We start from the raw sequence: 25,435 nt of genomic DNA, 5'->3' as shown, positions 1-25,435 counted from the left end.
GATCTTTCCAACAAGTCGAGCCTCCCCTGCCCCAGCTCTCCCCTGCCCCAGCTCTCCCCTGGCTGCTCCCCCAAGGAGAGGAAGAAACACGGGCGCTGGAGTTGGCACCACACATTGGCCGCCTCAAGCCCCGGGAGCCGGTCTGACTGTCGTGGCCCTCAAGTCCACTGCCAGGTGGAGGGAACAGGGCCTGGGGACACTGCTGAACCCAGTGGAGGGGCTCCGGGAACCTGCCGCCACCCAACACCTCCCCATCTGTCTCTAGAACTTGCCCACCTCGGCACATCCTGGTACCTGTATTGGGGGCACTCCTAGACGTTCCCAGGGCCACTCCTTCACCTCATCTGGTTTATGCTGGAAGATGGCCCGCCAAACCCCACCTCTGCGGGACCCCAATATCTGTCTGCATTTTCAAGATGGTATGTTTTATTGAAAGGCAGAGTTACAGAGGAAGAGTGAGATCTTCCATCCACTGGTTCACTCCCCGGATGACTGCAATAGCTGAAGCCAGGAGCCGCCTCCAGGTCTCCCACATGGGTGCAGGGGCCCAAGCACCTGGGCCATGCGCCACCGTGGCCATTCAGAGTGCACACTGGCAGAGAGCTGGGGTCAGCAGAGGAGCTGTCTGGGGAACATGAGCGTCCTCACTGACAAGCTAACCCTTGGCCATGTGCCGGCCCTGGAGCTGCCCATCACATGGGCACCTGGCTTGGGGCCAGTGGGATGCATGAGCCACAGGTGCTTGCTGTCGGTCTGTGATGCGCCACCCCCTCCAAGGCCCTGCCCCACTGACTGTGTGTGCGGGGTGCTCCTGGCCCCCATGCCCAGAGCAGGAAGAGAGCAGGGTGGGCACGTAGCCTGCAGACACACAGCTGCCTGTGATGTAACCGTCCTGGGCAGGGTCTAGCTGCTGTGTCTGCTGTGTGGACCCAACGGGGCTGCGACTCCCAGGGGGCCCCAGGGACCCCTGCTGCCCGCCACTCACAGGCCCTGTCCCAGTGGGGCTGCGTCTCCCCAGGGGCCCCAGGGACCCCTGCTGCCCACCACTCACAGGGCCTGTCCCAGTGGGCTGCGTCTCCCCAGGGACCCCTGCTGCCCACCACTCACAGGGTCTGTCCCAGCGGGGCTGCGTCTCCCCGGGGACCCCTGCTGCCCACCACTCACAGGGCCTGTCCACGGACCCTTGGTGCTCCTCTCCTCCCCCCTCCAGGCACCCCCAGTGACAGCCCCTCCTGGGCTGAGCACTCTTCCCCCTCCCCCAGCAATGATGGCTCCCCTGGGGTGGGGTCCCCATGGGGTACAGCCTCCCTTGCTACATCCAGACCTGGATGGGAGACGCATTTGCTGGGAGGCCCTCCAGTTCCAAGCCTCTGCAGGGACCCCACTGAGCAAGCCTGCTTCACCCTGCCCTCTGACCCCTGCTGCCTGCCATGTGTCCCAGCATCCATGGACCACCCACTGCAGTCTCAGGCAGCCTTCCACAGCCCCCACCTGGTGCACTTTTATCAAGCCAGCCTTTCGGTGCACTGATTTGGAGTGTGGGTGTGCGGCCTCAGGCTGAAGACACCCACACCCACCCCAAGGAGCCTGGTTTGCCCCCTGGCCCCTCTTCCTGTCTAGCTTCCCATGGCTGCAGGCCCAGGAGATGGCAGGTGAGGGCAGTGCCCAGGCTGAGCAGCCTTCCCGCAGCAATGCCATGGCTCCCTCAGGCACCCCAAGCAAGTGGGCATGGCCGACCGGGGGCAGGATGGCACCACCCGACTCATGCACCCCGAGTGCCCAGGGCCACATGGGGTCCCCGGGTGGGCAGACTCCCCTGGGGGCCTAGCCTCCGGCACCACCCCTCAGATCCAGGCTCCTCCGGGTCCACCCGGGGTCTCCGCCTCAGCCGGGAAGCCTGGGCTGCCCTGCGCCCTAGACCTCCAGACGTCAGGCTGCTCTGCACCCCGGACCCCCGGACCCCCGGACCCCGGGCTGACCTGCGCCCTGGAACCCCAGACCCTGGGCTGCTCTGCGTCCCAGACCCCGAGACCCCAGGCTGCACTGCACACCAGACCCCCGGGCCACCAGACCCCAGACTGCCACACCCACAGTACAAGTGTTGGCCAGCAGGGACCTGCCCACCCGAGGGCCGCCCACAGGGCGTGGCAGGGCCCTTCTGCACCAAGCCTTCTTGGGGAGTTACAGAGGCACCGGGTAGCACAAAAAGGCGAGGGACCCAGAGCCCCACGGCTTTCCCCAACGGGGCAAGGAAGACGGAGGCTAAGAGAGAGCCCCCACACTGAGAGAGTTCCCAAGGCTGAGGGAGAAGCTGAGGGAGACCAAGGCTGAGGGAGACCAAGGCTGAGGGAGTCCCCAAGACTGAGGGAGAGGCTGACAGAGACCCTGAGGCTGAGGGAGACCCTGACAGTGAGGACAGTGAGGGACAAGCTGAGGGAGAAGCTGACAGAGACCCTGAGGCTGAGGGAGTCCCCAAGACTGAGGGAGAGGCTGACGGAGACCCTGAGGCTGAGCGAGAGGCTGACAGAGACCCTAAGGCTGAGGGAGACCCTGAGGCCGAGGGACAGGCTGAGGGAGACAGGGGGCTGAGAGACTCCAAGGCTGAGGGAGAGGCTGAGGGAGACCCAAGGCTGAGGGAGAGGCTGAGGGAGCGGCTGAGGGAGCCTGGGGCGTGCAGCCGTCCCGGGAAGCACGGCCCGTGGGTGTTAGTTGGGCCCACAGCCACGGCGCCTGGCCTGTGGCTTCAGGCACAGTGTGTCAGCCCGGGCTCCTGGCGGCTGTCAGCTGAAGCTGCGCGGGCCACTTGGGGCCTGAGCCCGTGCACGGACAGCTGTTTCTCCTATACATGCACTTTTTTTTTTTTTAAGATTTATTTTTATTATTTTTTCATTGGAAAGGCGGATATACAGAGAGGAGAGACAGAGAGGAAGATCTTCCGTCCGATGATTCACTCCCCAAGTGAGCGCAACGGGCCGATACTATGCCGATCCGAAGCCAGGAGCCTCTTCCGGGTCTCCCACGTGGGTGCAGGGTCCCAAAGCTTTGGGCTGTCCTCGACTGCTTTCCCAGGCCACAGGCAGGGAGCTGGAAGGGAAGCGGGGCTGCTGGGATTAGAAGCTGCACCCATATGGGATCCTGGGCGTGCAAGGCGAGGACTTAACCACTTGCGCCACCATGCCGGGCCCAACATGCACTTTTTATACAGAGTACTTTTAGGAAATCTCGAAGTAGCAGAGGGGAGAAGCAGGCCTAGACCGTGATGCGGAAGCCTCGGCTTTGGCCTGTCCTCAGGGCCCACGTGTGTGCAGCGGGGCGCTCCGGCCATGGCGGCCTTGGCCTCAGCCGCCCAGGGAGTCCCACGGCACGCCCGTGGCAGCTCTCCAGTGTGGACTTGGCGGTTTTGTTTTTTAATTGTGAAGGTGAGGGAATAAATGGAGCAGATGTGCCCAGGCTGGGGGAAGGATGGCTGCGCACCCTCACAATCTGCTGGCTGTGGCACTGGCCTCCCTTTACCTGCCTGGGAAATGGGCACATGGTGTCCTTCCCTGCGAGAGGCTTCAGCGAGCGGCTGACCCTGAACCCTAACTCAGAGCAGAGCATGAGCCCAGGGTGGAGGTGGCTTAGCCATGTCATCCAGGCCACCCACTTTCAGTGCCCCAAGTCCGTATTTCTCAGGAAACCAGAGTGCTGGGCTGGGTGGGGGCACCCCGTGAGTGCCATGCGCTGGGGTCCACGGTCTCCTGGGAGGAGCTGGCTGTGGTTCCAGCAGCCTCAGGCTTTGCACCATGGCTGTCGGCAGCCCCTGGCCAGGAGCGGAAGTCCCGGGAGACAGCCTCTGGCTGGGGAAAGGGCCGCGCTTTCCAACCATTGTCTGAAAATAGAGCAGGCGGCTGGGGCAGGAGGAAGTGTTTGTGGGAGAAGGAAGACCGTGGGCCAGGGAGGGGCGGCCGGGGCCTTCTGACAGGACACTTCTAGCTGCTCTGCCCCAGGCTGAGCCAGCCGGTGGGAGGCAGGCCAGGGATGCACTTGGTGCTCAAGAAAGAGCCCGCTGACGTGCAGCAGGGCACCCACAGGGGGAGCCCGCTCACCTGCAGCAGGGCACCCACAGGAGCAGCCCACTGACGTGCAGCAGGGCACCCACAGGAGCAGCCCGCTGACCTGCAGCAGGGCACCCACAGGAGCAGCCCGCTCACCTGCAGCAGGGCCCACAGCCTTGGCCACACCTGCGCACTCCTGAGGTGCCACATTTTCTGCGGACAAATGGGAGAAACCGCCGCCTTCCCACCTTCCCTCTGAGCACTGGCCAAGGACCATCCCAGAGAGGCCGGCCCGTGTCGGTCCCTGTGACCGTGGCCTCCTGCGTGCTGCCGGATGCCCCAGCAGGGAGGGCGACTGGGGCTGCACCTAGAGTAGCTATCCCGGTGTCGGCCTGCAGCATCATGGTCCCCTGCTCTCACGGCTCTGTGGATGGCTGGGCTGAGCAGCGTGGCTACTCAAGGCCTCCACAGCAAAGTGCACTCAGTCCTCCGAGCAGGGAGCCCTTGGAAGCCACTGCTGAACTGTCCATCCTGGGGTCCTGCATGGGGGCGGGGCGTCGTCATATACAGAGCCAGAGCCGCAGCCCAGAGCTCGTGTTGGAAGTATTAGTTATTTTGAAAGGCAGGGTGACAGAGATTCCGTCTATTGGCTTAGTCCCCCTGTCAGGGCTGGGCCAGGAGCTGGGCATTCCCATGTGTGGCCCATGGGACCCATGGGTGCAGGGACCCATGCACCGGGCCGCCTTCTGCTGCCCCCCAAGTGCATTAGCAGGCACTGGATCGCAAGCAGAGCACCGGAACTCCGACCTGCAGTCCAGTGTGGGGTCCTGGCATCCCAGGCAGCTACTTCACGCTGTACCATCACGCTGCCCCCAAGCCCCGTGGGGACCGTCATCCTCCCTCCGACCTGGGAGGGAAGGGCACAGCGGCGGCCTCTAAGGAGACCAAAGTCGGCAGGACTGGGGTCTTCCAGCTCACAGTGCTGGGCAGGGGGACAGCCCCATAGGGCGCAGCCTGTGCCCCAAGTGGCTGCTTCTTCACCCCAGAACACCTCCAGTGCCCCCCAAGTGGCTGCCCCTTCACCCCAGAACACCTCCAGTGCCCTGAGTGGCTGCCTCATCACCCCGGGACACCTCCTGTGCCCCCGAGCGGCCGCCCTTTCACCCCGGGACACCTCCTGTGTCCCCCGAACAGCTGCCCCTTCACCCGGCTGTGCACTCCAAGGGGCACCTGCTCCTGTTACCGACGGTACACCAGGCCACCAGAGAGATCTTCCATCTGCTGGCTCATCCCCACGGGGACCAAGCTGGAGCCCTTGGGCCACTATCACCTGCTGCCTCTGGTGGGGGGGGGGGAGTGCTTCAGCAGGCAGCTGGGCCTCAGCCTGGACTGCAGCCTGCCCCTGACACCTTCCAGGTGGCCCTGGGCCTGGGCAGGGGGCTGGGCAGGGGACTCAGAGGGGGCACCTGACCCACCCTGGCCACACAGCTGGGCAAGGGGCAGGAGGCATTGGAAGTTGCCTCTGTGGTCTCCTGTAGTGGCCAGGACAGGGAGCTTCCCCCGCTGTGATGGGTGCAGACCCCTCTCAGTGCCTTCCAGGAAGGGGCAAAGCAGGCAGAGCCCACTGTCCTCCCTCCCAACCCAGGCAAAACCCTGGGCTGTGGCTGCTTCCTGGCCCAGCCTGAGAGGACCATGACTCAGGGGGCGCTGTCCCCACAATGCAGCTCCAGCCAGCCAGTCATGACCGCCCTGAGAGCAGATGACCGCTCAGACCCAGGGCCTCTGTGCGCAAATCCCAGTAGACCCCTTCTCCACCCCCAGTTCCTTCTCTGTCCTCCACACGGGGCAGGGCAGCCCTGGCTGTGCCTGACCCCACACTGGACACGGGCAGGGCACTACAGCAAACGCCTGCAGAGTTGCCCCTTTGGTGCTGCAGGATGCAGAGCCTGGCCTTCAGAGCTGCCTGGCCCTGTCCTCGGGGCAGCCATGGGCTGCCCTCAGTGCCCAGGTCCAGAATTAGGGGAGGTGTTTGTGGGGATCCTCAAGGGGCTAGCGCTGGCCCATGGCCCTGCCTGTTGTGTCCTGAACAGCCGTGGGTCCCCACAGGCAGTCAGCGTCCCTCCACTGACCCCTACCTTGGCCAGGACCACCTGAACACCCCCAACTCCCAGCATCCAGGCGCATGGACAGCAAGCCCGGGGACCAGGTGTGGCCAGCACAGACTGTGTGCAGAATCCGGCTGTAAGGACCAGGCCTCTGTGGTCACACACAGGCTCCGTGACCCGCACGCACTGCCTCCTCCAACCAGCTGGTTTAGACTCACACCGTCCAACCTGAATGTTTCTCCCAGAAATGTTTTATCTGTACCCCTTGATGCCCCCAGCTCACCGAGGTGACCCCTGATGCCCTGGCTCACCAAGGTGAACCCTGTCATTTGCAAAACTTTTAACTAAGCCCTGAGAGAGCCAGGGTGACCGAGCCCCCAGCCACTGGGGAACTTCCCAGGCCAGATCCGCAAGCCAGGAACACAACTGAGTCTCCCCGGAGCGTCTCCGCTGCCTCCACGGGGTGCAAGCAGCCGGGTGCTGCCGGGGGACATGGTGTCGGCACAGTGAGGCCAGCACCCACTGCGTGTTTGGATGTTGAATCGTGATTAGCAAAGCATCTTCCTGCCCTGCGGTTCTCCAGTGTCCTGCAGCCCATGCAGGTGCACAGGAGCTCGTCCTGGCCACGTCCACTCCTCGGCAGTCTGTGAGAAGTCATGCCGTGGCAGGCGCCAATGGCAAGCACAAGACCTGCTTTCCAGTTTTAAAATTTTTTTGTATTGGAAAGTCAGATACACAGAGAAGACAAAGACCCTCCGTCCACCGGTTCACTGCCCAGGTGGCCAGAGCGGAGCTGACTCGGAGCCCCTCCAGAGCCCCCCAGCTCCCTGACCTCTGAGTGGGCCCAGCCCACAGGCAGGGCAGGAGCAGGAAGCTCCCCACCCCCGGGGCCACCCCCATGTCACCTTGGGGGGCTGGTCTGCTGGGCTTACACGGAGCCCTCCTTTTAGCACCACACCCACGGCTGTTCCGTCTGAGGAAAACTAGTTTTCTGGGTCCACTTGCGGTCGGTCAGGGTGCCCGGCGTGTCCTCCCGGCCAAAGCTCCGGCTGCCGCTGACCTTGCCCCACCCGCACCCGGGACCGCCCCCAGAAGTCCAAGGGGTGACCCCAAGATCCCACGCTCGTGGCCTGTGGACTACGGGGTGCAGGACGCTCCAGGTCAGGAGCCAACCTAGGTGCACCTGCCCAGGTGGGGGCCCTGCGGAGGTGCGGCGGGGGCGGGGCTGGGGCGTGGCCTGTGGCGAGCCGTGGGAGGGGCCGGCGGGGCAGGGGCGGGGCTCCCCGGGTCAGGGCGGGAGCGGACGCGGAAGGAGAGGCGCGGTGGGTGGGGGCGTGGCCTGCGGCGGGCGGGGCGGGGCCGGGGGCGGGGCCGGAGCTCCCTGGGTCAGGGATCAGACGCGGAAGGAGAGGCGCGCTGGCTGGGGGCGGGGCCGCGGCGGGCGGGGCGGGGCCGGGGCGGGGCTCCCTGGGTCAGGGATCAGACGCGGAAGGAGAGGCGCGCTGGCTGGGGGCGGGGGCCGTGGCGGGGCCGGGGCGGGGCGGGTGCGCGGAGGAGGCGCTGGCGGGGCGGGCGCGGGGCGGGCGGGGCCGGGGCGGGGCGGCGGCGTGACGCGCCGACGCGGATCCCGGAAGCGCTGTCAGCGGCTGGGAGCCGGCGGCGCGCGGGCGGCGGGCGCCGGTGGGGGGGGCACTTGTTGTTGTTCGCGAAGTCGGAGCCCGGGCGCGCGGGGCGGCGGCGGCGGCGGCCGAGGGGCGGCGCGGGAGAGAGCGCGATCGCCAGCGGGGCGCGAGCCCGGTGAGTGCGGCGGGGCCGGGGCTGCGCTGGGGCCTGGCGGCCGAGCGCGCGAAGGCCCGGAGTTCTCGAAGCCCGCGGGGCCGCCACGTGCGGGGAAGCGGTTCCCGACGGGGGGTCTGCGCGCCCTGCCCCGCCACGTGCCGGCGTCGGGCCGGAGCAGCCTGCTCCCCGAGCCGGGCGTGAGGCGGCTGCCGGGAGGCGCTGGGTGCTGCCGGGTGCTGGTCGGTGCTGCTGGGTGCTCCTGGGTGCTGGCCGGGGCAGGTGGGCGGGGTCCGGGCAGGCGCGGGTGGGTGAGCTGAGGGGTGGAAGCCTGCGCACCTCTGCTCTGAACACCGTGCGGATGAAAGCGAAGCCAAACAAAAGCTGAGCTGAGGCGCGAGCGCGCGTCCCGGGTGCTTCCGGCCGCGTCCGGGCTCCGGGTGCACTGGACCTGCGGCCAGCTGCGCCAGGCCGGGGCGGTAAACACTGACTCACTCGGCCCGCCCGGCCGCGGCGGTCGAGACGCCGGAGCTGCCGTGTTTACTTTTGCTTTTTCTAAGTCACAGTCCCGGGCGGGCGGTGGTCACGTTTCCTCTCTGCGCAGTCAGGAAACTGAAAGTGTTTTCTAACGTCACAGAGGCAGGGAGGGAGAGCCAGAGCTGTGGCCAGGCCCCCCGGCCACCCACATCGGCCCGAGCCGGTCAGCAGCGGGACCTAGAGTGAGCTCTGCGTGGAGACCATCGCGAGCCACAAGGCAGGTAGCAGAGAGAAGGTTCTGGAAGAAGCAGTGGCTAGTCCCCAGTTGCCCCGGGTCCTCCCCTGAGCTGGAGCCGGGGACCCTGAAGACTGGGTCAGCCCGTGAGCTCAGAGCTGGGGCACGTGCTATTGCCACTGGGGCGCAGGTCCGCCCGTCCCAGGCAGTGCACACACGAGGAAGTGGGGCGCGCTGGGTGGTACAGCAGGTGGACATGGCATCGGCCGAACCGCAGGCTGGGCACAGCTAGCAGGGTCTTCCTGGGACGCGTGTCCAGCTGGGCGGAAGGAAGCCCCTGGCTCAGTGAGCAGGGAGCAGAGGCTGCCGGATGGGTGCCCGTCGCCAGCCACGGTGCCCGAGTCAGGATGACACAGCTTCCCCAGCAAGGTGACCAGGCAGACAGTGGCAGCTTGCTGGACGCTGCCCAGCCAGAGGCGGGCTGCAGGGGGCTGGGCTGGGGTGCCTGCGCGTTGTGGGCCCCCGTAGCATGGCCATGGCTCCAGCTGGAGCCTTGAGCAGTTGATGTTTTTACACAAGTGCCTGGGGCCCCCCTGGGAGGGCGCTGGGCTCCCAGCTTCCGGGCTGGGCTGCGGGGGCCACATCCTCCTGACTTCTGGGCTTGCAGATTTGCATATGTCACGGTTGGAGCCTGAGTCTGGGCCGTGGCTCCTGGAAAATCTGTCCTGTCACGCCTACACATGGCATCCCCAAGCCCAGGAGTGTCAGAGTGCCCACAGCCTGGGCCAGGACCCACCCTCAGGGAGGGATTGGAGGGGGGTCAGGGTGTTGTGCGTCTTGGGGACGCCTCCACCCCGTTCTCCTGGGTGGTCCAGGCCTGGACTGTGTGGGTGGGGGTTGCTCCGGGGGTGTGCAGGGCTGTGAGGTCCCTGGACGAGGTCACTGTGGGCAGTGGGTGACCTGGGTCCTGGCTTCTGCTCGCCTGCTCCTGGCTGGGCAGCTTCCAGAGACTGGGGCCTCGTGCCCTGACCCTGAGAGCCCGAGTCCCACTTCACGTCCCTGCATGGGTCCCCCTCAAGGTGCCAGCGCTGTTTCTAAGTGTGAATTTAGAGCCCAGCTTTGTCATCACCAGACAGACTCACCCAGTAGGTGACCACGTGGTGTCCGGTCTGGGACCCCAGGCTGGCAGGCCAGCTCCCCCTACCAAGGCAGGGGCAGGTTTGTCTGGGCCTAGCCTGCCTGCAGCTCCCCGATCACAGGCCCCTTCCAAAGCAGTGGTTATTGTTGAGCCGGTTACACTGCAGAGGCCCGCTCCGGAGCCATGCTGAAAGCAGCCCCTGTACATGCCACATGGATATGTTGGGGACAGACATGGCGCTCGCTGTCAGTCCCGGGCAGGTGCAGAGTTCATGAAGGGAGCGCCCCACTCGGGCCACGCCCGGCCAAAGGGCAGGACCCTGCCCTGTGCCCATGTGGGCGAGGGCCGCCCCTGTGCTCTCAGCAGGGTCTGGGGGCCCAGGCTTCTGAAGAAGCAAGGGGTGTTGGGAACTGAGCCCCTTGCTGCATGGAATTGGGGCTCAGAGGCGTCCCAGTGCAGGTGTATCCAGGGTGCTGGGGCCATGGCATATGTGTGGTCTAGGAGCCCCGTGCTGGGGCTTCTGGGAGCTGGATGGGACCCAGGGCCATGTCTCCAGTGGGGAGGGTTCCTTGTGTTGCCTGCAGTCACCTGTGGACCCTCCCCCTGCGTGCTGTGCTCTGTCCTCATGTCTTTCTTGGCACAGCGTCCAGGCTGGACGAGGCTCCAAGGCCGTCAGCCCCTGTGGGCTGCCATCCCCGGTGGGGTCCTGGTGCCAGGAGTGGGTCTTGGGGGCCATTTCCTGTTGCTGGGCATGCCCGACCTTGACCTCATGGAAGGGGTCACCAGGTCACCCAGCCGAGGCCCGAGCTGTGCGTTTTCCCCGGAAGCTCCCAGGACTCCCGGCTCTGCTTCGGCCCCTCTCCTCGGTGGGCCGCACGGGCAGTGGGTCCCGGTGTGTGGGAATGCGAGCCGGCTCTGTAAGCAGCCGTGACTCACCGCATAGCTATGCCACTGGCCCGTCCGCTGACGTCTCCAGAGCCCCTCCTCCTCTCGCTTCCTGAAAAACTTTCCAGGGCCCTCCTGCCGCCTGGCGCCCGTGCGTGGGGACTTCTCCAGTGCCAGTGGAGGGTAGGGCCGGGGAGTCAGGGTGTTGGGCACTGTCAGCATTCCCGCAGGCCCTGCAGGAGGCCTGTCCCGCCTGGCACCTGTGCTGCTGCCCGTCCTGCCCTCTCCTGCCGTCCGTGCCTGAGGGCCCCGCTGTTGCACTGGGCGCCTGAACGTGAGGGGTGGGAGGCGGGCGGAGGGCCGAGGGTCCGTCCCGGTCCGTCTCGTCCTGGGGGTGAGTAGTTGTGTTTATAGGGATGTCTCCCCAGACCTGACCTAAGTTGGGATTGCTTTGGGGCTTCTCTGTTTCCATGACGACCGTGGGGGTCACCATGGCAACTATCAGAGGGGAATCACGCTTGGGATGCTCTGGCTGGTTTTTCATGAATGATTAGAATGTATGACAAGGGCAGCCTGGAGCTGGGCAGGTGGGCGGCGGCAGCTCCACAGCCCGCCTCCCGCGGGGCCTGCTGCTTCCTGGGGCTGCTCCCCTACCCCGGCCGCAGGGTGCAGGTGGTGATGTCACAGCTGCAGTGCCCTTTTCTGCCTGCGGTAGGTGTCCCTGGGGTGCCAGGCAGGGTCTGGAGGACGAGGCACCTGCCGGGCTGGGTGTGGCCATCCCCAGCGAGCGACTGGCTGGTCCTGCGGCCTCAGACGGAAAGGTCTTGCCTGAGCTCGGGAGGGGCAGGAAGCAGCCACTGCCCGGCTAGGCCCACTGCTCAGCTGCTGCAGGGGTGTGCGGGGTCCAGCCTGGCCCCCGTCCCTAACCCGTGCCGCCCCCGTGCTGTCTTCCAGTTACTGTTTCCCAACAGTCCTGTCCCGGTGACTGTGCCCAGGTTATGACGACTAATCCCAAACCAAGCAAGGCACTGAAGGTGAGGGGGCCCAGCTGGGATGGGGAGGGGTTGGGCTGCACATTTATGGGGCCCGGCTGGCCGAAGCGGGGGTCAGGGAGTCAGGTGCCCAGCACCCACTGCCTCTGCCCACTGTGCACCCAGGGCCCGTCTGCCTTTAGCTTCTGGCAGCTGTGTGCCCATCCATGGTCGCCACCTTCCCAAGGCAGCCCTGGCGGGGATGGGGCCGCTGGGCCCAGGGGTGGGCAGCATGACCGGGCAGGGGGGCAGGATGCTGCAACGTGGACCCCCCGGGCAGCCCCGGCGCCTGGTGCTGACACACACCGTCCCATAGGTCAAGAAGGAGGCGGGCGAGAATGCCCCGGCGCTCAGCGATGATGAGCTGGTAACCATGTCAGTGCGGGAGCTGAACCAGCACCTCCGGGGCCTCACCAAGGAGGAGGTGACGCGCCTGAAGCAGCGGCGACGCACGCTCAAGAACCGCGGCTACGCGGCCAGCTGCCGCATCAAGCGCGTGACGCAGAAGGAGGAGCTGGAGCGGCAGCGGGTGGAGCTGCAGCAGGAGGTGGAGAAGCTGGCGCGCGAGAACGCCAGCATGCGGCTGGAGCTGGACGCGCTGCGCTCCAAGTACGAGGCCCTGCAGACCTTCGCCCGCACCGTGGCCCGCGGGCCCGTCACACCCACCAAGGTGGCCACCACCAGCGTCATCACCATCGTCAAGTCGGCCGAGCTGGCCCCCTCCGTGCCCTTCTCGGCCGCGTCCTAGTGCCCGCCGGGCCCCCCCACCGGACGCAGACTCGACCCGGGCGCTGCGGGGGCAGCGCTGCAGCTCCACTGCGGAGGAGCAGACTCTGAGCCCTGCGGGCCACACGCCATCCCACACACGCACGCGTGCACACACACGCCCTCACACGTCCACCCCCTCTCCCCAGCTGTGCCCCTGAGAGAGTGGGCAGAGGGGGCAGGGTCGGCCCTGGCGGGCTCCTGTCTTCCCTGCACACCCTTGCTGCCAAGGCCTGCTCCCCACCCCAGGAGGAGCGTGAAGGGGCCGTGAGGGCAGCTCTGGCCCTGGAGTGACGGGCAGCCTGCCTAGCCAGTTGGCGTACACATGCGTACTGGGCAGGTATCCACACGTCTGCAGGCGTGCCGTGCCAGGGTCTCAGAGGGATGCACTCCGGGTCCCCACCCACACTGGGTGCCAGGGCTGTGGGCCACGTGGGCTCAGGCACAGAGGGTGTCGGGGGAAAGGGGAGGGCGTCCCGTGGCAAGCAGCAAGTGCAGCCAGGCTGGGTACAGGATGAGCGGGTCGGGCACAAGGCGGGGAGAGCCATGAGGACGCACACCCATGGTCAGCTGGCTGGCGCGGGCTGCAACCCTGGTGCTTCACCAGCCGCTGCCTGGGCAGGGGGGCTGTCTGGTGGAATGAGACCCCCAGGTCCTGACACCAGCCGAAAGCCAGCACGCAGGGTCCCTGGGGCTCCCACCACCCGGTGAGCCCCCACTGCCCACTGTCGGCTGGGCAGGACAAGGGTGCAAGGAGGCCCTTCTGGGGCAGACGCACAGCTGGTGTTTTTACAAACAGCCTTTAGTACCACATCCATGGTAGGTAATCCATATTGGATATCATAAGGACCATGGGAGATATTTAACAGAATATATATATATATATAAAGTTATATGCACACTTTGTCGCACAGACGTTCCACCAGCGCCCTTTTCTGTCGGTCACTGTCAGCCTTCACTGGGGCAGAGCTGCGGTGGCTGGGGGTGGGGCGAGGGTCCTGCTGCCCCCGGACGCCTGGGCCGGGGGCTGAGCGTGCGCCGTGGCCCCCACCCTCCCAGCAGAGCATCGAGTCTCATTGTCACGATTTAATATATAGGTTTTTTGTTTTTTTTTAATTTAAGAAGAAAAAGACAAGGACCTCCGTGTCAGGGTTTTTCTTCTCCCACCTGGGGCTCCCTCCACAGGGACACGGCCCTCGCCCGTGCCGGCTGTATCAGCTGCCTGGCGTGTGCTTCCTGGCAACGTCATTTCAATATTTATTTCTGTGCTGAGGGCCCGCCCCGCCCCACCCTTCACAGCCCCCCTAATTTATTGCTGGAGTCCCCGCTGCTTCTGCACCCCCGCAGTAATAAAGTGTCCTGGTCTCAGAGCCTTTTGGCGTGCAGTTCCTGCTTCCCCATGCCCACCCAGCAGCAGGCCGGGGCCCTGGCACCTTGGGGGTGGCCTACCTGGGCTGCCAGCCCGTGACCCGGGGAGGGGTGGCAGGTGGCCCATGTGGCCAGCCTCTGTCAGGTGAGAGAGCCAGGGTCCCCCAACCAGCAGCCCAAAGTAGACCCACTGCTGCTAGCGCCCAAGCCTGGTGGGCAGGGTTGCCAACACCGGCAGCCATGGGCGCGCTCCTGCTCGGCGTGTACAAGCCTGTGGTGGGAGTGGACTCTGATTCCCCCAAGCCTGTGGGTGAGCTCTGGTCTGTCCATGGGGATTGGCCCTCGAGCTGCAGGCAGCGCAGTCCCTGGAGGCGTCGCTGCCTCACGTTGGAAGGCATAACCAGGCTGGTCTCATGGCCACGAGTGCCAGCCACTCCCAGCCCCGAGTCCGTCGACTCCACTCCTGACCCAGTTCCCTGGGAGGCAGTGTTGGCCCGAGCGCCTGGGGCCACTTGGGAGACCCGGATGAAACTCCTGGCTTGGCTTCCGCCTGACGCAGCCTCAGCCTTGTGGATGTCTGGGGAGTGAACCAGTGGCTGGAAGACCTCTGTCCAAGCACAGGAGGAAAAGGTTGCTCGCGGAACAAGAGGCTGGGGCTCACGGGCAGGGCAGCCTCTCTGTGCCCAGGCCCTGCCGGCACAGACACTGTGGGAGCTGCTGGCACCGCAGACTGGTTCTTCCCCACTCCCCACAATGCCCTGTCCCCAGAGGCCACATGTGGGCCCACTTCTCTGCACGGCCCCACGGGACAGCTGGGTGTGTGATGGGCCTCCTGCTGGCACACACAGCCTCTCCTCGGATTCGGGTCTCCTGGGAGTGTCCCATACCCTCTCTGCCCGCTGCCTGCATGGCTGTTGGGTGGCCTTGTGGGTCAGCCAGCTGCAGAGGGCATGATAAGGGGTGGGGATCCCCCAGCTGGGAGCAGGAAGAGCCTGGCCCCTTATCATGCTGCCCAGCTGGGCCCCGGAGAGCCCACGGCATTGCGTTCCTCAGTGGAAATGGGTGGCCAGCTTTCGGGGGAGCCATGGTCCCTGGCTGGGTTTCATGGGGTCTTCCTGTCTGCTGCCTCTTGCCCTGCCAGCCAGTTCTGGGCTCTCTAAGCCCCCAGGCCTTGCCTACCTCCTCTCTTCCATTTTCCTCCAGTCCCAGCCCCTTTTGCCCGGAGACCAAATGCCCCCAGGGCCCAGGGATGCCCCAGCCGGGAGCATCTGCAGGGCTCCTGCGTGGGCCTCCCGAGGGCATAGCCTGTGTCCTGAGCTGCTCGTGAAGGGAGAGGGAGCAGGCAGAGGGGCTGGCATGCTTGCTGGACTGAGCCATCCTCAGCCAACTGCCAGGGCCGCCCCAGGGCAGGAGGCTGCTCTGGCCTGGTCCTGCTCCTGGCAGTGCCACAGCCAGCTGCCCAGGCATGGGAGGGCCAGGCCTACCCCCACCCCCACCTCGGCCCGTGACTCAGGGTGCTGGCTGGCCAGAACGGAAGCCGACAGAGTTGTTACAAAACCCGAGGTGTTTATAAATAAGGGCAACTCACGCCCTGCACACATTCCCCGACCCAGCCCTGGCCTGCCTGTGTGGGTCCCGTGATGCCATGACATCTGCGCCCTTAGGCTGGGCTGTCCAGCTCTCCCCTGGCCTGGGGTCTGCTAACTCCATCCAAGACTCTTGCCCTGTTGCTCGCCCACCTTGCTGGGACAGCTTCTCTGAGGGCCTCTGCAGGAGGCCTGGTGCAGCTGCCTGGTGCCGTCCCCAGGTGCTTCAGGCAGCATGGGCAGAGAAATGACCTCTGGCAAGAGGGCTGGTGGGGGTGGGGTCCTGCCCCTTCCCAGAGGCCCTACAGGTCCTCCGAGGGGATCAGCATCCGTTTCTCCACATTCCGGCTCCTCCTGCCGCCACCACCCAGGTAGGTGCCAGGCGAGGGGTGCATGCCCTGGCCGGGCCCAGGGGTCTCGTGCGTGGCCTGCTGCGTGTACTGCTGGTAGGCTGGGGAGAAGTTGTGGATGGCATCCTGCACGATGTCCTGGGGACTCACTGTCTCCTTGAGGCCCGCTGAGATGCTCTGCATGGGAGCCGAGGGTCCTACAGGGAGGCAGGTGGTGTGTGGGCTGGGTAGCGGAGACCACGGGCCCTAGCCCAGCTGCCCAGGCCCAGACCCTGGCCTGGCATGACCTGGTGCAGGGGGCACGGCGGGGCACCCGGGTACCTGGGGAGTTCTCCTTCTTCTCCGAGTACACCTGGCAGGTGAAGGCGTAGCGCAGGGCGATGGATGCAAACAGCATCTCGATGCAGATGAGGAAGTTCTGATAGCCGGCCGCCAGGGTGCCAGCCTCCACGGTGCCGCCATCGCCCGTCTGCGCCGCGGGGATGGCCCCGCACCGCTCCAGCAGGGCGAGCAGCACCCCTAGGGGAGACAATGGCCACTCCCTGGGCACAGCCCACGCTCCCTGCAGCCTGGCCACGCCAGGCAGAGGTGGAGTCAGAAGTGCCAGCTGGGGAGAGTTCTTGGCACAGTGGTCCTCCCTGGCCGTCTGGCCTCCACCTGCCATCTCCTGCCCTGGTGGGGCCCGAGCCCAGGCTCCAGGAGCTGGGCAGAAAGATCAGACGTGGGCCTCCCGCAGCCCCCGCAGCCCCCCGCAGCGGCCCCACGCACCCTGCCAGAAGGACAAGAAGATGACGGCCTTGATGGTGAGGAACTTGAGCATGGGCTCGAAGGGTCGCAGGAGCTCCTTGGTGGCGAAGTAGAAGAGGAACAGGGCGTAGAGGGCCAGGCTGACGGAGGCGTTATAGACCAGGGTCACGTACAGGTAGCCACTGTGAATGCTGGGCCAGGCGGGGGGCCGCGGTCAGGGTGGGCCCGGGCAGCCAGCCCCCAGGCTCCTCAGAAGGCACACCCTGACCGCCATGTCCCCCCGTGCTGGTGTGTGTGGATGTGCACAGCACCACACGCGTGATCTAAGCAGTGTACACACGCCTATGTATGCATGTGCACATTGTGTGTGAGCACTGAGAACATGCGTGTGCCCAGGCCACACCCCCTCACTTGAAGTCCCCATCGTGGTATTTGCCGAACGCCTGCAGGACGATGGTGGTCAGGGCCATGACTGGCTTCACGACGCAGAATTGCAAGGTGGCCTGGGTGAGCAGAGTGCCTGTGAGAGCAGACCCCAGAGGAGGGGTGCAGGCCCCAGGGGAGGGGCGCAGGCCCCAGGGGAGGGGCGCAGACCCCAGAGGAGGGGCGCAGGCACCAGGGGAGGGGCGCAGGCCCCAGGGGAGGGGCGCAGGCCCAGGGGAGGGGGGCAGGCCCCAGGGGAGGGGCACAGATGGCCAGCTGGGCAGGGTGGGCCACTCGCCTGCTTGCAGAAGCGCAGGAAGCCGATGGAATAGGACATGTCCGGCAGGCAGCACGTGCCATAGAAGCAACTGGACCTGGGGTAGAGACGGCCCTGAGGTGGGGCTGGCTTGGAGCCAGGGTGCCCACCGCTCAGGGCCACCCCATCTTGGCACAAGAGGCGCTGGCAGGGCCTTACGGAATGGGCTTTCCGCGGAGTTCAGCCATGATGGCACTCTCACCCCCCAGGTACTGGAAGCACAGACTCAGGAAGCTGTAGATGACAAAGGCTGCGGGGGGTGGGGGGCACCCCCAGGGAGCATGTGAGCCCCCAAAGGCTGCGGGGGGGCACCCCCAGGGAGCATGTGAGCCCCCAAAGGCTGCGGGGGGGGGGGGCACCCCCAGGGAGCATGTGAGCCTCCCCCCACCAGCCTTGCCTGGGCCCATGTGGGAGCTACAGCCCCTCCCCTGGGCCGTCTGCCCCCACGTGGCCCTCACCTTCGTAGCAGTCCCGCACTGAGTCGAAGTAGACGTAGTAGGGGTGGCCGCCCAGGAGGAGGAGGCTGAGCCAGGAGTCGAAGGCGTAGATGGGCACTATGAGCAGCAGGCGGATGATGTAGCGTTGCTCCAGCGGCACCGTATAGGAGCGCAGGTGCAGCAGGATCTGGGCACAGGAGGGCGCAGGAGGCGTGGCTGGGACGCCCTCGGGCGGGCGGCTCGCTGGGGTTAGTCGGGGGCCAGGCCTTTCTGCTGCCATCCCACTGCAGCCATGCAGCAGCCCTGCCCGCCAGGGACAGCTCAGTGATGTCACCGCATGTCGGTCCCAGGCTGCAGCGTGAGCCAGTGCCGGCCGTGTGCTCGCTCTGTGAGGCGTGACTGGACTCACCCTGACTGTGCACCTGACTGCTGAGGAGGGAGCCGTACTTCATGTGTGTCCTTCAGCCACACAGAAGCTACCCAGATGTGTGCCGGGCCAGGGGAAGTCTCAGCCACGGCTGCCTCAGGCTGGCCACCTCGTTCCCAGCATCCCTGCTGGGTATGACCCCCTCGCAAGGTGCGGTAACTTCCAGGCGTCTTGCTGGGAACAGACTGACACAAATCAAGAAAAAGCAGCTGGATGCAAGGCTGTCTCCCGTGGCCATGGGCGACACCCCCAGGCTAGGGTGGGCACTGGGCTGGGCACATGAGAACCGGGACACCAAGGGATAGCACGAGGCCAGTGAAGACAGTGCTAGCGTGTCCCTCAGCGAGTGGGCTGGGGCAGGCGTTGGTCAGCTGTGACTACGGTGGTAGATGCCCTCCCTGTCTCACACTGGCGCACCTGGCACCCACCCCGTCCAACACTGGCACACCTGGCGCCCATCCCGTTCCACACTCACACCTGACAACCACCCCATCCCACACTGGCACCTGGCACCCACCCCGTCCCACACTCGCACCTGGCGCCCTCCCTGTCTCACACTGGCACACTTGGCACCCACCCCGTCCCACAGTGGCACACCTGGCGCCCACCCCGTCCCACAGTCGCTCCTGGCGCCCTCCCTGTCTCACACTGGCACACCTGGTGCCCATCCCATTCCACACTGGCACCTGGCGCCCACCCCATTCCACACTGGCATCTGGCACCCACTCTGTCTCACACTGGCACACCTGGCGCCCATCCCATTCCACACTGGCACACCTGGCGCCCACCCCGTCCAACACTGGCACACCTGGCGCCCACCTCGTCCCACACTGGCGCACCTGGCACCCACCCCGTCCCACACTAGCACCTGGCACCCACCCCGTCCCACACTCGCACCTGGCGCCCACCCTGTCTCACACTGGCACACCTGGTGCCCATCCCGTCCCACACTGGCACACCTGGCGTCCACCCCGTCCCACAGTCGCTCCTGGTGCCCTCCCTGTCTCACACTGGCACACCTGGTGCCCATCCCATTCCACACTGGCACCTGGCGCCCACCCCATTCCACACTGGCATCTGGCACCCACCTGTCTCACACTGGCACACCTGGCGCCCACCCCGTTCCACACTGGCACACCTGGCGCCCATCCAATTCCACGCTGGCACACCTGGCGCCCACCCCGTCTCACACTGGCACACCTGGTGCCCATCCTGTCCCACACTGGCACACCTGGTGCCCATCTCGTCCCACACTCACACCTGGTGCCCACTCCGTTCCACACTCGCACCTGGCAACCACCCCGTCCCACACTGGCACACCTGGCACCCACCCCGTCCAACACTGGCACACCTGGCGCCCATCCCATTCCACACTCACACCTGGTGCCCACCCCATCCCACACTGGCACACCTGGCACCCACCCCGTCTCACACTAGCACACCTGGCGCCCACCCCGTCCCACACTGGCACACCTGGCGCCCATCCGGTTCCACACTCACACCTGGCACCCTCCCTGTCCCACACTGGCACACCTGGTGCCCATCCCATCCCATACTGGCACACCTGGCACCCACCCCATCTCACACTAGCACACCTGGCACCCACCCCGGCTCCATGCTCCAGCTTCCTGCCATGTGCACCCTGGGAGGCAGCAGGTGGTGGCTGGTGCAGCAGGCCTCCCCACCTACCCTGGAGAGACCTGAGTGGGCTTCCCAGCTTTGGCTGTTGAGGATATTCAGAGCACCAATGGGCGGGTGGAGTTCTGTCTTTGTCTCTCAAAAAACTGGCTGTGGTACAGCAAGCTAACGTGCCACCTGCAGTGCCGGCACCTCCATATCTGAGTGCCTGTGTCCCGGCTAGCCGCCCTGCTTCCCACCCAGCTCCCTTCCTGCGGCCTGGGAAAGCAGAGGACAGGATCCCATATGGGCACCGGTTCTAATCCCGGCAGCTCCACTTCGCATCCAGCTCCCTGCCTGTGGCCTGGGAAAGCAGAGGACAGCCAAAACCTTGGGAACTTGCCCCTGTGTGGGAGACCCGGAAGAAGCTCCTGGCTCCTGGCTTTGGATCGGCTCAGCTCCAGGCGTTGCAGCCACTTGGGCAGTGAATCAGTGGATGGAAGATCTTCCTCTCTGTCTCTGTTTCTCTCTGTATATCTGACTTTGCAATAAAAATAAATAAATCGTAAAAAAAGAAGAAAGAACCAGGTTGGGGACTGGCACCATGGTATAGCTGGTTAAACCTCTGCCAGTGACACAGGCATCCCATATGGGTGTCTGTTTGAGTCCTGGCTGCTCTACTTCCGATCCAGCTCCTTGTTAATGAACTTAGGAGAGCAGTGGAAGGTAGCCCATGTGCGTGCGGCTGCTCCGGGAGGAAGTGGAGCCAGGGAACTCCTGTGCGAGGAGGTGCTATGAGCAGGGTGGGGTGCACACTGCACTTCCTGGGGCACGGCCCAAGCTGGCTTCGTTATCAGTCCCATGCTCCCTGCAGGTGTGCTGTGCCCAGCCCTCGGGAGCCTGCTGCTGGTCCTGGCACCACCTGGCTAGGTGACCCTGGCCAGCCACTGCCCTTCCTGTAAAGCCAGGGCCTAGCCTCTCTGTCCTGGCCAGCTGACCTTCCGCCCATGCTCGTTGAGACCAAGTCCATGCTGTCACCCCACAGGTGGCCATTCTCAAGGATGGCATCTGCCTGCCCACTCCCCAGGTGTGCCAGGGGGCTGTCCCCAAGGCACTCCATGCCCAGCTGGCTCCCTGGCATCCCCATCTCCTTCCACTCCAAGTGCCTGGACGGCCAGCTCCAGCCAGGCTGAGCCATGTCCACATCCCATGAAAGGGGGTTCCCCAGAGACGGGGAGGGCTCACCTGGTGGCAGGTGAGCAGCAGGGCTGTCCACACAAAGACCCCTGAGATGCCCCGGGCCAGCGGGCTCATGAGGAAGAGCTGGGGGGCACTCTGGGTTGTGTTCTCCACCCGGTCCACCTGCAGGTCTGGCATGGCTGATGGGGGGCTGGGCTGTGGCCAGGTGCTGACAACCAGGTGGCCTCCGGCTGTTCCCAGCAGCCCTGCAGCATGGCTCATCTGCAGGACAACAGAGGAGTGAGGGCCAAGGTGCAAACTCCAGGCCCAGCCCAGGCAGGGGAGGGGCCGAGGCCGGCCCCCGCAGAGCTGGCACCTGGGCAGGGACTATGCTGGCCAATGGGGGTCCCTGGGTCAGGGCTGCCCAGGACCACCCATCCTCTCAGTGGATTTGGGGTGTGTTCACCCAGCGCCCAGGCCCGGCCCCTCCCTGCCCAGGGCTCGGCTTCCTGGGAGCCGGCATGGCCCTGCTCCATCTCCCCTTCCCTCCGGAGAACCTTGGTCTCTCATGCCCTGGGCCTGCTTTTGGGGAGGCCTGTGGCTATTTCCTGCTGGGTCTGAGATACCCGGGACCCCTGTTGTCTGCCTGGCTCAGGGGGTTCTGGGGGCACACAGACAGCTCTGCCCACAACAGTGTAGGATGCAGCCTCCTGAGAGTGCCAGCCCCTGCCCAGTGCCCATCAGCTGCCCATCTAGGTAGTGGACCCACTGCCCAGCCCTGTACACCTGCCCTCAGCCTCTGGCCAGCCTGCAGGGTGCCAGGGCTACCCCTGGGCCCACAGCCCTGTCCAGGCTTCTCTCCTCCCTTGGGCCCAGCACACAGCACCTACCTCTTCGAACAGGAAGCTGCTTGGCCCAGTCGTGGGAGGCCCGGGCTCTGGGGAGGCCTGGCCACTCGTCATTTGCATGGCCACGTGGCCCCACTGGAGGCCTGCTGGGGGTGGGGTGGGCAAGGAGGGCTGTTCCGGGCCTGGGTCGATGGCTGGCACCTCCACACCTGCCCAGCGGCCCCCTGGAGCTCCTGGCTGAGCAGGGGAGGGCCCTGAGAGGGTAGGGAGGGAGGAGTGGTGGCCCGGCCCGGCCCCTCCCCGGCCGACACTTGATACCGCTGGCTGTTTGCTGGGCGGCTGCTGGCTCCCAGGAAGCCACCAGCCGCCAGGTGCCCTCACCTGCCGGGTGCTGGAAGGCCAGGTAGCTGCCACCTGCTGGGGACAGGCAGGAGGGACCTGCATTGAGCAATGGTGGCCCCATGCTGGGGGCGGTGAGTGGGGACCAGGTTTTTCTTCCAGCCCAGGAAGCCCGCTGCACCTGCTCTTCCCATTACAGATGGGAGCTGGGGCTCCAGAGGCTCCTCCGTGTGTCTGACACCCTGGGAGGGACGCCAGCAAGCTGCCTGGGCCTGCTGTTCCCGGGTATTCCCAGGCGCTCCGCCACCTGTCTGTGTCACCACCCATCCCATCCCCCCTGGAATTCTATCTGGCATTCCCCATGCACCCATGTGCCTGCCTCAGGGGGAGCTTCTGGAACCTGGTTCCTGGTTCCGGTCCTCATGCATGGATCTGTGGACCATGAGCTTCTGTGGGCCCTCCTGCCGGAGTGGGGTAGAGGTGGGGGTACCCTACAGCTTCAACCACACTGCAGGTATCCAGCCCAAGGTTCTTGGTGCCCGTGACCAGCAGGGTCCCTGATCCTGGCCAACACTGCCCTGCCTTCAATGAGATGGCTCAGGAACTGGGCCCGGCTCGAGGAGCCCACTTAGGTCACTGTGGGGACGCTGAGACTTGTGGCACAGCTTTGGCCGCACCCCCTTCCTCCAGGCCCACCTCCTCCCAGCCCTCCTGTCCTGGTCCAGGCCAGGTCATTTCCGGGAGCGGCCCCAGCCCCAGCACCATGTCCTGTGTCCTTGACCACCCAGCAGCCCCGTTCACTTCTCGAAGCCTGTTTTATCTGTCACATGGGCACAGTCCAGGGCCTTGCCAAGGCCATGCCCCTCCCATCAGACACTCTGTTCAGTCTGCCCCTGCCATCTCCCCCACCACCTTCACCCACGCAGTGCCCAGTGCCACCAGCTACCTGTGTGGGAGCCCCCGGGATGTCCCCCACGCCTTGAGGAGTGTCCACTGAGGGGCTAGCTAGAGGATGCAGCGAGGTCTGTGCATGCCCACCTGCCTGCCAGGGGCCCAGCGTCCAGGCACAGAACCCCCACCCCGCCAAGCACCCCGGGGAGGTTCCTGCCCGCCAGGGGCCCAGCGTCCAGGCACAGAACCCCCACCCCGCCAAGCACCCCGGGGAGACTCCCACCTGCCTGCCAGGGACCCAGCGTCCAGGCACAGAACCCCCACCCCACCAAGCACCCCAGGGAGACTCCCACCTGCCTGCCAGGGACCCAGCGTCCAGGCACAGAACCCCCACCCCGCCAAGCACCCCGGGGAGGTTCCTGCCCGCCAGGGGCCCAGCGTCCAGGCACAGAACCCCCACCCCGCCAAGCACCCTGGGGAGACTCCCACCTGCCTGCCAGGGACCCAGCGTCCAGGCACAGAACCCCCACCCCGCCAAGCACCCCGGGGAGACTCCCACCTGCCTGCCAGGGACCCAGCGTTCAGGCACAGAACCCCCACCCCGCCAAGCACCCTGGGGAGACTCCCACTTGCCCGCCAGGGGCCCTGGGGAGACTCCCACCTGCCCGCCAGGGGCCCAGCGTCCAGGCACAGACATCCCCACCCCGCCAAGCACCTTGGGGAGGCTCCCCCCTGCCTCTCTGGTTGGCTCCAGGGCTCCCTGGCTAAGGCCTGGGCTAGTCCCGACCCTTCCTAGCCGCTGGAGGGACAGCTCGAGTGGGCCAGGGTCTGAGGGTGGCCAGGCCTTTGTCTCCCCATCCTGGGGGCACCCGGAGGCTCTTACCCCTGTGCTGCCTCCGTGGCCTGACACACGCTGGCCGGTCTGTTTGTTCTGGGTCACTGCCAGCAGTTACCTGTCGGTCTGGCCGGCACCTGCAGTGGGTCCTACCGGGCTTGTCCTCCATCCCTCAGATGTGAGGCTAGAGGTGAGCCTTAAGAGGGTCCACAGCCCACGGGGGACGGCAGGAGGGCACTGTGTCCCCCCCAGCCAGGGTCCTGGGGTCTGGGGGAGGATCCTGCCTGAGTCCCACCCCTTCCGCTGTCCTGCATGTCCAAGCGGCTGGTGGCACTGACGCAGTAGAGGAGGATGTCCTCCCAGGGCGCTGGGGACCCCACCCCTGGCTGGCCTTGGGGTCAGAGGACCCCAGACCCCCTCAACAGCACCACCTGCCAGGGAGCAGCCACTCTGAGCAGGACCCCAAGGTGGGGGTCACTGCTCAGCCTGGCCCTGGGGTGGGCAGCAGGGCATGAGGAAGTACTGACTGTGGGCTCCAGGCCTGGGGGTGGGGTCTGAGCTCAGGATTCCCCTGCATAGCATCAGGCCTCCGCAGCCCCTCCCCACAGCCCTGGAGCGGGACACTGCAGGAGCTGCCTGCCCGGTCTCCAGCCCCCGACCTCCCGTGCTCCTCTGGACTGGCTGCTCAGGGCACTGCCATATCCCTTGCGTCTCTCCTGCCTGAAGCCACCCCCGCAGAGGGACCTCGCTCCCTTCCCATGTTGCTGTTGCTGCTGGGGAACAGCTGCGTGCCAGGCCCCACCCTCCTGGCACGGTCACACAGGTGGGCTTCCGGCCTGCCCTGTCTTCAGGGACTGCCCTGGCTGTCCCTTGGAGAGACCCCGAGCGCCGGCGCTGTGACCACCTGCTGGCCGTGACGTTCGCCTCACCTGTACAGGTGCGATTCCCTGCTTCAGGCGTCCCTTGGCAGCCTGGGTCCCTGTGTGGCTGTGCAGTGGATCGGGCGCTCAGGCCGGCCTCCTGGTCACCTGCATTCCCTGGGTGGCCCCGGGCAGGTTGGGCTCAGATCTCCAGGCGCCAGCCGTCTCAGCAGCCTGGTGCCCCCTTGGCATGGGTGGTTCCTCCTCTGCCAGCTCTGGGACTGAGACCTGGGGGCAGGGCCGTTCCCGGCGCCACCATCTGCCCGCCCCCAGGTCTCCCGTGCTCCCGGCAGCCCACGCCTCCCTCTGTGTTGCTGTGCCCGGCCCCTCCCCCAGTCCACAGGCAGCAGGGCGGTGTGGGGGAGGGGGCTGTCCACACCCCCTTGACCCGGCAGGAGTCGCCAGCCCTGGAGGCACACCTGGGACTCAGGCCAGCCAAGCCCCTTCCCACTGGAACCAGGAGGCCTTTGGGACCAGGCACATGAGCAGTGGGCTTTCCTTGGGGCTTCCACCCATCGGGGCACATGCCCTGCCTGGTGGCCACACCCGCCTGTGCTGCCCACAGGTGCACACACACACACACTCTCTCTCACCTTCCTGGAGGCTCTCGGCCGTCCCACAGGCAAGCAGGCAGGGCTGGCGCTGGTCTCCAGGCCAGGGGGCAGTGACATGGGCTGCACGTTGGTCCCCAGCCCTTCACTGC

The 25,435-nt window shown here is 65.9% G+C and overlaps 2 protein-coding genes and 1 long non-coding RNA gene across 4 annotated transcripts; 2 read left to right on the top strand and 1 right to left on the bottom strand.

Annotated features, from left to right (window-relative positions):
• The first annotated feature begins 7,861 nt into the window (after positions 1-7,861).
• Positions 7,862-12,885, top strand: MAFK (MAF bZIP transcription factor K). Of its 2 annotated transcripts, none has more exons than XM_040990063.1 (3): positions 7,862-7,939; positions 11,608-11,687; positions 12,001-12,885. In XM_040990063.1, exons 2-3 carry the CDS (start codon positions 11,652-11,654, stop codon positions 12,430-12,432), a joined length of 468 nt encoding a protein of 155 aa, XP_040845997.1. In that variant the 5' UTR covers positions 7,862-7,939; positions 11,608-11,651; the 3' UTR covers positions 12,433-12,885. The 2 variants fall into 2 exon arrangements, with proteins under 2 accessions (XP_040845997.1, XP_040845996.1); XM_040990062.1 differs by lacking the exon at positions 7,862-7,939 and adding an exon at positions 8,735-11,047.
• A 2,802-nt stretch (positions 12,886-15,687) lies between these two features.
• Positions 15,688-20,105, top strand: LOC121162817. The gene is made up of 3 exons (XR_005884859.1): positions 15,688-15,774; positions 18,027-18,253; positions 20,070-20,105. It is a non-coding gene; the product is annotated as an uncharacterized LOC121162817 (long non-coding RNA).
• Positions 15,706-21,181, bottom strand: TMEM184A (transmembrane protein 184A). The gene is made up of 8 exons (XM_040990061.1): positions 20,966-21,181; positions 17,698-17,863; positions 17,399-17,489; positions 17,222-17,297; positions 16,912-17,003; positions 16,522-16,691; positions 16,075-16,272; positions 15,706-15,950 (listed from the first exon to the last, which is right to left on the bottom strand). The coding sequence occupies exons 1-8, from the start codon at positions 21,179-21,181 to the stop codon at positions 15,706-15,708; spliced, it is 1,254 nt and encodes a 417-aa protein (XP_040845995.1).
• Between the last annotated feature and the right edge of the window lie 4,254 nt (positions 21,182-25,435).

This window comes from Ochotona curzoniae, unplaced genomic scaffold (assembly GCF_017591425.1).
Source record: "Ochotona curzoniae isolate NIBS_2020 unplaced genomic scaffold, NIBS_Ocur_1.0 contig_54, whole genome shotgun sequence".
NCBI lineage: Eukaryota > Metazoa > Chordata > Mammalia > Lagomorpha > Ochotonidae > Ochotona > Ochotona curzoniae.
The sequence above is the reverse complement of the archived record's forward strand: the minus strand, read 5'-3'. Positions and strand labels throughout refer to the sequence as shown.